The sequence below is a fragment of the Myotis brandtii genome, unplaced genomic scaffold, assembly GCF_000412655.1.
Source record: "Myotis brandtii unplaced genomic scaffold, ASM41265v1 scaffold637, whole genome shotgun sequence".
In the NCBI taxonomy this organism is placed as follows: Eukaryota; Metazoa; Chordata; class Mammalia; order Chiroptera; family Vespertilionidae; genus Myotis; species Myotis brandtii.
Window position 1 is genome coordinate 9,163 of NW_005370439.1, and position 11,340 is coordinate 20,502.

Sequence of the window (11,340 nt, forward strand, 5' to 3'; positions counted from 1 at the left end):
AACAGTAGTAAAAATGCTGTGAAACTAAATTGTCCCACAATTATTTTCTAGTAATTTAAAATATCTTTACCTCAATTTCCTCATCTGCACAATTAAATGATTATTGTTTACCTCACAGATTTGCTCTAAAGATTAATATCAACAATCACTATTGAGTGCTTCCATAATGACTGGCATATAAAAGGCTTCTCATAAATATAAACTAAGCATTATTTTTATGACTATTATTATTACTGCAGTAGTTGCATTATTAATAGTAAAAATATATACATTAAACATAAACTACCAATTTTGAGGAAATACATTGATAATCATGGGGTGTGTAGGTTTATGATAGCTTTGTTTAAAATTAAAACTACTAAACACTAAAGTGTTGATCAATTGATGAATAAATAAATTTGCTGTATGTGATACAAAAGAATAGGATTCAACAATAAAAATAAATTGTGGATACAGACAACAACAAAAATAAATGTCAAAAGCATTGTTGCAAGTGAAGGGCCCCAGATATAAAGTATTACATTGTTTATGATTTAATTTTTATGACCTACTCTTAAAGGCAAACTGTATGATAAAAATCAGATTATTGGTTGCCAGGCACTTGGGGTTATGAGAGAAGACTGATCCCAAAGAAGTAAAAAGGCACTTTTTGGGGTGATGAAAAGATTCTATACTTGATTGTGGTGGTGATTACATAACTATAAATATTTTCTAAGCTCATCAAACTGTGCATATATATCTAAATAGAGTGAATTAATGTTTGTAATTATACTTCAAAAATTGCCTTGAATATATTAAGTAGATTATGTAAATATCATATGACAATAATATTTTGAAGAAACTTACACATACTAACAGAATCCAAATGTATGTACTATATTATCATCCATGATTTAATTTGATCATTTTTATTTAGCATGTCAACGTTTTACAATGATTGCATAAACATTTAATAGAGTTCATATTAAAAAGTACAGAAGGAAGAAAATAAAGTTGTCATGTGATTTGAAACTGAAATAGAAAATTTTTCCACATCCCATCACCCATCACCTCCTAAAAGTAGAACATATCATTAAATTTCTGTACGTTTTAAACTATTGAAGCATAGTAACCTCCATCTTGTATAAAAAACTGCTGTTTGAAATCTTTGCTATTTTTAGATAGTCCCTAGTCCTGTAAACTCTGTCATTGTAAGCTCTATCACTTTAGGACAGTCTCTTATTCTAGAAAATGATTTTGCTTTTAGTTCAAATAATAGAAAAAAATTAAACTTAACTGTCTGATCTTGCAAGCTAGCCATTCACTGTATTAGACTAATATAGACTAATACCAATAATAATTCCCATATTCTTATACCAAGTACTAACTCATTATGTATTCAAGGTTATAACTGTCTGTAACAATAATCCACACAGACATCTTTGTGAAATCTGCAAACAAAGAAGCTCAAAAAGTATAAATATGGGAAACTTCTTATATGTGGGGCTCAGAGATTTGGAAGAGACACCTCCCTCTGGGCCATGCGCAATAAATGACTCCTAATTAATTGGCTTATTAAGGCGTCTTGTATCTTATTCGCTGATTTATGATACAACACTATCCATGCATTTAGTAGAAAATAATATCTACCACAGAATCTGATGGAGAAAAAAAATAAATTAGAAATATATTTATATTATTGCCTTAATAATACTCTGTGCTCTTCCATTTTTTATTAATTGGGACTTGGATTTAAATGTGATATGGACTCATAATAAACATTTCAAATGGTTTCCAAATGCTAATTGCTATTGTTATTATTATTTAGATTTAAAAAAACCGACCACAAAAGTCTGGTTCTTTCTACTCTGGCAATTACTGGTTTTCTATATCTCCAGTTCAATTACTATTCATATGATACAAGTGAGAAAAGAATGTTTGGCTGGTGGGCAAATAGCATCAGATTAGTTTTTTGTTTGTTTGTTTCACTACTTTTTAAATCATCCAAATAGTCTAGTGTCCTTATATGCTTACTCCATTACATTATCATGGGTAGCAGAGATGATGGCTAAACAATAAACAAAAATGTTGCCTAGACTAGTGAAAATGGACTAAGATCATTATTGATCCTTTAGTAATTACCTGAAGGAATTTAACTTAGAAAATTCACATTTTCTGTATTGGGTGAATTCAAAACCATTCTCACTCAGGTAGCCATAGTAAGATAGAAATTTTAACAGCTAATTTTTCTCATATATTAATATGTATATGTATATATTATGATTTATATAATTGATCAGAATATAACCCATGTCAATCTCACTGATTTATGATTGCTGTGGGCAAAATGAAGAGGAAATTATTTGCAACATAGCAATTACACAAATAGAAGTCATTAAATACATTTTTAATTATATACTGATTCTTACCCTTTTGATTTCCACTTGTCGACTTTTAAAATCATGCACATTTGATCTCAGCACATTTCTTTCAAGTAAAACAGTCTCTGGACTCTCCTTCGTATTTGCTGGGTTTTGATGCTATAAATAATGGGGTTCATCAAGGGAGGGAAAAGGATATAGATGTTGCCCATGAACACATGTACCAAAGGGGAGAGGTGTTTCCCAAAGCGATGCACCATAGTCAGGCCAATGATTGGGATATAGAAAACTGAAACAGCACAGATGTGAGATACACAGGTCTGCAAGGACTTGATTCTCTCCTCCTGTGATGCAATAGCTAGGACTGCATGCAAGATCATGACATAGGACACAAGTATAAGCACTGCATCCAACAACAAGTTGCTGATCACCAGGGCCAGACCATAGATGCTGTTGAAGCGGATGTCTGAGCAGGCCATTCTAATTAAGTCTTGGTGCAGGCAGAAAGAGTGAGAGAGAATGTGGGGATGGCAATAATTTAAGAACTTTAGGCGAATGATGACCGGAGGTATGAGTAAAGTACTTCTACAGAAGATTGTGACCCCAATTTTCATGATTTTGTCATTAGTTAGGATGGAGGAGTAGCGTAGTGGGTGGCAAATGGCGATGTAGCGGTCAAAAGCCATAGCGAGGAGAACAGAAGACTCCATAAAGGACAGACCATGGATGAAATAAGACTGGGCAATGCAGGCATCCAGGTTGATCTCTTGAATGATCCCCCATAGGATTCCCAGCACTGTATACATGGTGGAGAGTCCCATGCATAGGTCAGTGAGGGCCAGCATGGCCAGGAAGTAGAACATGGGCTCATGCAGGCTCGGCTCAGTTCGGATCACATGCAGCACCAAGCTGTTTCCCAGAAAAATCATAGCGTAGATGGAGGAGAAAGGGATGGAGAGCCAGAGATAGTCAACTTCCAGGCCAGGGAATCCAGTGAGGATAAATCTGGAACTATTGTAGTTTGAGATGGCGATAGCAGACATGAAGAGACAATTGGATTATTTCTAGAGATGTGGAAAATGAGATCAGCTTATGATCCCCTAATTTTGAATAATGTTTGTCTGCTTTCAAAAAGAACAGAAAATACAATGCAATTTCCTTTAGTGTTATAAACTCAGCAAAATAGAGACCTGATTCTTTGTCCTTTAGGGCAAAATCCCTCTCTCTAGACATAAATTTTTCCACTGCTAGTGACGAGCAATGCCTGAAGACTAGGGGTTTTTATGCAGAAGCAATCATCTTAATGCACATATGGGATTAGGTTTGGGGCTGGACTGCTGGGACTGTTTATTTTCAGAGGAAGATAATATATGATCACAGGTGTTTACTGCTTTCATGGCTGGTAGCATCCTCAGAAAAATGTGAAATGGGTAATTTTTCTCTTGGGTAACACAGCTCTTCCTTCACTACCCCCAAAGGGTCATAAGACCCCAAATGAAGTGGACTGGTTAAGGAACCCTAACTTTGCAGATAAAATTTAAGTAAGAGAAACTTAACAAAGTGGAATAAAAACTTTTTTGCACATTTCCCATTGCCCCTCTCTAAATGCTTTACCCTTGTACAATTGTCTTAGTTATACTTTTTCTTCTCTACATTCCATATTTTTCTTCTCTATTTTCATGCATCTCTATCTTATACAGAATTTTTACTTTTTCTGACCTTCACACTAATTTTACCTCATTATGTTCTATATTACATAAATGACATGCATTTTAAACTGGAAAGTATTAGGCTATTGGGTAATAGGTGGAAATGGAATGGCTAGATCATGAGGTAAATATTTATTTAACTGTTTAAAATAGTGTTAACATGCTTTCCAAAGCAATGGTCCCATCTGACACTCTGACCAGTAAGTAGTGAGAATTACAGTTCCTCCATCTCTCAGCCAGTACTTGGTATGGTCAGATATTTTATGCTTATTTTATTTTGCTTTGCTATATTGATAGGCATGTAGTGATATGTCATTGTTTTAAATTTGTATTTCCCTTATGACAAATACATTTTTTGCATTTTTTCATGTGCTTATTTGTCATATATACATCTTCTTGGTGAAGTTCCTGCTTGAATAATTTTCCCTTTAGTGATGAGGTTGTTTTTTGCTTATTGAGGTTGGAGAGTTTTTTAGATATTTTAATTATAAAACCCTTAGCAGATATATGATTTGCAAATTGTTACTTCTTTTTCTTAACTGTGTTGTATTATAAAACTGTACACATAAAACCTATATAATTTTATTAACCAATGTCACCCTAATAAATTCAATAAAATTTTAAAAAATAAAGAATATGATGATAACAGAAAGACTCACATTGAGTAAAAGAGGATTTTAGTATTGATTTTCCTTATTAGAAAGAAGTATGTAGTTGAGGACTCTAGAGTGAAGGTAAGTAACCTTATACGCCTGGGACATATAAAAAGATAAAATTTCAGAGCTTATAAAAAGAAAAGAAAAAATCTTGAGAATACATTAAACATTATACATTCACCTGTACAAAAAACAGGTGAATAAGTGGCTCTAAACCTCAAAGTGGAAAAGTGAAAATTAAGAACAGGTTATAAAAGATGAGATTTTAATTCAGTTTTAATTTTTAGGGTAAAGTGCTAGTACTAATAACTTACAATTAGAATGGTCATGTGATCAGAATCAAACATAGCTGTTAAGAACATTAGCCCTCCTTCTCAAGAGATGAGAAGAATAAGAGTAAACATAAATTCTGTGAGAAATATGTATATGTTTTTTCAATAATTGTATATAGTTACTGAATTTTTGTAATAATGGAATAAAATTGGGTTTTATGTTATTAGAGGTCTTCTAAAGTATTCACTATAGAAAAAATACAAAGTCAGAGGCTAGCAAGGGATAAAACTAAAAGGTAAGAACTGATGGGATAACAGAGTATTTTAAATCCTACATATGTATTAGCTATCATTCTTATGTTCCTCATGTCATAACATTTTCATAGATGACTCATTACAAATTTTAATAGGTTTTACAACTTTAAATATTGTTGTTTTTATAGTGAGAGGAATATTGTAACACATTTTAAGTCATTTGACCAATGTCACACAATTGGAGGAGGAGCCTGGATATGAATCACAGTTTGATAAGAAGAAAAAAAACAAAACAAAACACACCAATTTTTTTCCTTCATATTTCTTTCAGAAATACATTATTTTCCCCCAAGAGGAATCTGAGTCTCAGAATTCTGTCTTTTCACTTATTATTTTATTCTAAGACTACCCTTCCTCTCCAACTCTAGGTTTTTACTACACACAGAATTTAAAGCCAAGTCTAGGTTTTACATTTGTTCTCAGTTTATTTTAGTAATTATGGGAATTTTTTTTTAAAAAAAAATCAATAACCAAGGTATTTTCAATTTAAAAAAATCTAGAACATGTTCTCTTCAGATATCCTTTCCTTCAGCAATGAAGGTAAAACCCTTGCCTATAGACTTCTATCACAATCTCTGACTTCAAAGTTTTTGTTCGGGTTCTCTGTGTGCAAAGCATCCATTATCAGTTCCCAGTGTTATAGAAAGTTAGGGCAGTCTAGGAGTTTCAAAATAAAAAAAAAAACTAAATACTACCGCTTTATAGATAAAGAAAACAAGGCCCAAGGAAGGCATGGGTAATGATTAGTACATTTATCAAGGATTTTAATAGAAATGGATCTGGCCTGGCCAGCATGGCTCAGTGGTTGAGCCTCAACCTATGAACCAGGAGGTCATGGTTAGATTCCTAGTCAGGGTACATGCCCAAGTTGTGGGGTTGATCCCCAGTGTAGGGCATGCACGATGCAGCCGATCAATGATTATCTTTCATCATTGATGTTTCTATCTCTTTCTCTCTCTCTCTCCCTTCCTCTCTGAAATCAATCAAAATATATATATTTTTTTAAAGGCATGGATCTGAATTCACAGACTGGATCACTGTCCCCTGCCAAACAAGAAGCCAAAAATATGTTACAAGTTACTTACTAGTACATGGCTTACCTGTGTGTCAGGACTATTTCTAAAGAGAAAAAATTATAATAGCTGCAGAGTTATCAATTCACAGTTTAATTGATTATGTAGTATTATTGATAGTAATAATGATAATACACTTATGGGAAAATTTTCATTCCTTCAGAAACTAGAAAGTACCCTCTTCAGATCAACAACTCTTTTCCTATGTAAAAGAGTAAAGGCTATGTTAACTACTCTTTGATGCTTCAGAATACTAGTAATTTTAAATACACATGTTGGGGAAAGTACAGGGATTATGAATCAATATAACTCCATTTTGTATAAAATGATACTTTTTTAATAACCACAATAAAAATGTGCTTATGACTCAGCTCATATGAAAGACAGAATAGTAGATCCCAGATATTGGGAGTTGCTAGCACCCATTGTTCAAAACTGACAACCACCAGAGGAAATCTCTAGACATAAGAGATAGATATTTGTGAAAAAGTCCATCAGGCCCAGATCTGTATCTCAAGAGCATTTATGTAGATAAGCTCTGTTGGAAAGAACAGTTCTTTTCTACCATCTCACTTTTACTTTCATGAAATTAAATTATGAGTCCCTGTGTGTACTAGAAATGGTAATTGGAGCTAACCATTCTCAGTATTGATACATTTGATTTTAGTAGTCATTCAAATCCAGAATAAATATTCTATAGATCGTGATGGCATTCCTTGACCTCTCTTTTATTAACTGAAATGTTAAGGGCTGTCTAAGACTGAACTGGGGCTTACTTTCCTAAAACTTTATGGGAAGAATTGAGTCACTGAAATTTAGGAGGGGGAAACTCAGAGGCCTTGCAATGCTTCTTACGTATGCCTTTTTCATACAGAACACTAATTTATATATATAAATGCCTAAGCAACCAGCCTACAGCTCGACCGTTCAACTGGTAGCTATGATGTGCACTGACCACCAGGGGGCAGACACTCAATGCACAGGCTAGGAAGCATGGAATAGACTGATGAATCTCAGAGGGACAGGGAGGGTGGGAAGAGATTAACCAAAGATCTTATTTGCATACTAGAGGCCTGGTGCATGGATTCATGTATCAGTGGAGTCCCTTGGCCTGGTCTGCAGGGATCGGGCCAAAACTGGCTCTCCGACATCCTCCAAGGAGTCCCAGATTGTGAAAGGGCACAGGCCAGGCTGAGGGACCTCACCAGTGCATGAATATGTGCACCGGGCCTCTAGTGATTTACATAAAGAGGTAATTGGATAAATGTTGTGGCCTTTAGAGAAGAGATTTTGTCACATCCATTTCTCAGGAGAATTGCATCACAACCCTTGTCAAGTGTTGATATTATTTTTGTTCTGTATTTGCCTCTGGGAATGGATTTTTTTTTTTATCTGCATAGAATGCTATACAATTATGAGCAGATGCATGTGCAAAAGGTTAGAGAATTAAGTTTATGAGCATGTATTCTCTCAGGTGCCTAAAAGATCTGGAGAGAAATGTGTAGAGAGGATCAAAAAAGAGTGTAGGAAATTGAAATTATAATTGTATAAAAGGGGTTAGCTCTGAGTAAGTGTCAGACCTGCATAGACATTCTGAAAAAGAGGTAAATATTTCATTTAAGATCTGAGCTAGGATATGAAGGGTGTTAAAAATAGTGCCGATTTTCTCTTGGTCTAGTGGGTATTTCTCCTTTCTTTTCTTCTCTCAGCAAAAGTAAAATTCTTCAAATCTGCAACTAAAACATGTATGTATCCTTCCTCAGGTCAACATAGGAAAGTAAAGCTCTAATAAAACAAATGATGCTTATAAGTCAAGGTAAGCATTTTACTATTTTTCTATATTTATTCTCCATTTTTTCTAATCCTTGCTCTCCATTTACCCCTGCAGATGTACACCTGGAAAACAACAGGGCAAATGGATTTGCATCTGCATTAAATTTTGAACATTTGGGCATATTTTGAACATTTAATTAATTCGGATAAAATTAAACTCTGATTCACTAGTTTTAAGTGGGAATTATTCGTTAAACAGTACATTTTCTTTATTGAGGATACAAAGGGAGGATAAGGACTTCTACATAAGGAAATCAAAAGTTTTCATAGAGGAGGTGATGCTTGAGCGAAGAGTTGAATAATAAACTGCTATTTGTTAGATGGTAAAGTTATGAAGACACAAGAAAATCTAAAAGAAACAGGCTATGTAATACCTTAATCAATAAAGAAAAAAATTATATTAAAAAAAATAAAAGAAACAGGCTAAAAGCATAGGAAAGTATAGGATACATGTTTTAGCATTTTAAGATACCTTTATAGAATTCCAAAATGCATCTGCTAATGACTAGTAAAAAGCTTGCAAGGAAGGTTGGAGTGAATGGCAATAATAATAATACTAATAGCATACATTTATATGGTGCTCCCCATAAGTCAAACATTCTCATATGCATAGTGTTTTCCAATAATGCTTTAAGTAATTTTCTTATTATTAATATGAGGAAGGGATGACTATTATCTCTATTGATTAGTTGAGACAAATGAAGCCCCGGGAAACTGTTGGTAACTTGACAGACTACACAGAGCTAGTAAGTGCTGAAGCTTAGACTGAATGTCCAGAATTCATGGTCTTAACCACTTTACTATGCTTTCCACATGGACAGTTGCTTTTTATGTAACCTTCCTGCTGAAAGCATAAAATACCACAGCTACATGAATTTTTATATTTCGTTAAAAAATAAAACTTTGGGTTGCATAGCAAAGCATGAATTAGGAGGTAGAAAGACCAAAGAGAAAACAAGGAGGATAAAATTCCAGCAATTACAGATGATCCAAAGAGATGTAAGAGTAATCATGGAGTTAAGAGAAGAGAATGGAGAGGTTTCTGAAGCTAAATCTACATGAATTAGCCACTGCATGAGTGAAAAAGTTTAAAGGAATGGGAAACATTCCATTTTCCAATGGAAATTTGGTATTTTGCATCCATTTACAAAAATAGAAATAAAAGTTTTCTCTACAGAAGTCCTGAGCCCACTGATAAACATGGGATGTGTTGTTGTTGGCAATGTGGAATTGAGAAAGACTAATGAATTTTTAATACTTTCTCCTGAAATGCACACCTTTCCAAATTGAGATCACCCACCATACATAATCAAACCTAGAAATGAGCCTTGGAAATCATAATTGTGTCTAAAACATTGCTATTTCTGTACCCCTGTTATAAAATACATTATGCATTTTCTTTTACTTCTACCTCTTTTGATTTTGAAAATTTAGATGAAATTATGAAACCAGTAATCTGATTAATGAAACTAAATTTTCCCCATTACCAAGAGGAAAGAAGATTATGAAAGACTTTGTTGGATGGGACAAAACAACATATTCTGAAGTGGAAAAAGATACTACAAAGAACTGAATGGTATGGGAATAATGTTCTATATTAGACTATAATAAAAGGAAATTGCAGGCAAATGTATAAATTGGAACATAAACTAACACTTGCACAACAGAATGAATGGACTGGAAGAACGGGAACCTGAGGTAAGTAACACTTCAAAAAAGGATTGTATAGGAAAAGGTAGTTGAAGGAGGCATAAAACAGGAAAGGGATGCATTAAGGATGTGTAAAATCACCACACTTTTTTTTTAAAGAATAATTCCAAATAATTTTAATTTACTGCATTACTTTAACACATTTATATATAACCTTGTTCAGAAACACCTTATTTTTTTCTAATTTTTCCAAAGTTAGGTTAGACTTAGGGACATTTTACCCCATCCTATTGAAGCAATTAATAATTAGACTCCATGAAATGTATAAAAACTGTTTTTTTTATTTTTTAGGAAAAATTATAACATGAATTAAATCCCCTGAGTAAATACATTTACCTATTCAGTATTGTAGTGTATTTGAAATATATTTACTCCTTGTGTTGATAATTCATGAGGCATTTTACTAAATTAACTGAGTAAGATCAGTTTTGTTCTGTATACATTTTCAAATACTAGTAAATACATTATTTATTGATCACATTTTAATAATAAAATTTTTTTCCTATAGAAATAAACTACATAGCAACTTTTACTTTTTCGATATTGTTTTATCAAGTAATTTTTTTCCATACCAAAATTTGTGGTTTTAAATTTTAATCAAGATTTTTTATTTATATATACTTTTTTTTCTACCCATAAAATATCAAATTGTAACCAAGTTTCTGGAGAATAAATTCCCTAGCACCTACCTCTAGGATGAAGGTAGAGTCCAAATACCAGGATGAGGTACTTTTATGTGCTTGATAAGCATATTTTTAACACGACACATAGAATATGGTATTGCCCAGATCATTGTCTTTTTGACATTAAGGATCCTACCCTTATTGGCCCCATGCTTGCTATAGTACTTGAAATAGTGAGTATTCCTTTAATTTTTTTGTCTGATCTCTTGACTAATTGCTTATTGGGTAAGGATGTAGGAAAAATATTTGGTAACATCAGTATATTACCATAAGTATCTATATTTATTAATAAAGAACACCAAACCAATATTCAATGAAATAGGTTTTAACTGACATTACACAAACATATGCCCTTATATTACTAGAATGTGTTTTCTTTCAATAGTGAGAGTGTTTGTGCCTGTTACTGTCTAAGTGTATGAGAGAGAGCGAGAGAAAGAGAGAGAAATGCAGACAGCACAAAGGGAAAAAGACAGGTAAAAAGTGAAGGCGGAGAAAAAATACAGCAGCGGTTGAAATCTGATAAAAATTACCCAGGAAGCCTATATCTGCATTCTTGGACACACATAATTGCCCCATCAAAGTGAGTATATCTCACAAAATGCCATTAGAATCACATTATTATATAATCAGATTATTATTATACAAACCTAGGTAAGAACAGAAAACAGAAGAGAGATAACCCACACTGCCACCTTGAATCAGAAGCTCTAAAGCAGAGAGTTCATC

The 11,340-nt window shown here is 33.4% G+C and overlaps 1 protein-coding gene across 1 annotated transcript; it reads right to left on the minus strand.

Annotated features, from left to right (window-relative positions):
- Positions 1-2,455: 2,455 nt before the first annotated feature.
- LOC102254239 (olfactory receptor 51V1) lies at positions 2,456-3,403 on the minus strand. The gene has a single exon (XM_005880409.1). It carries the CDS (start codon positions 3,401-3,403, stop codon positions 2,456-2,458), a length of 948 nt encoding a protein of 315 aa, XP_005880471.1.
- Between the last annotated feature and the right edge of the window lie 7,937 nt (positions 3,404-11,340).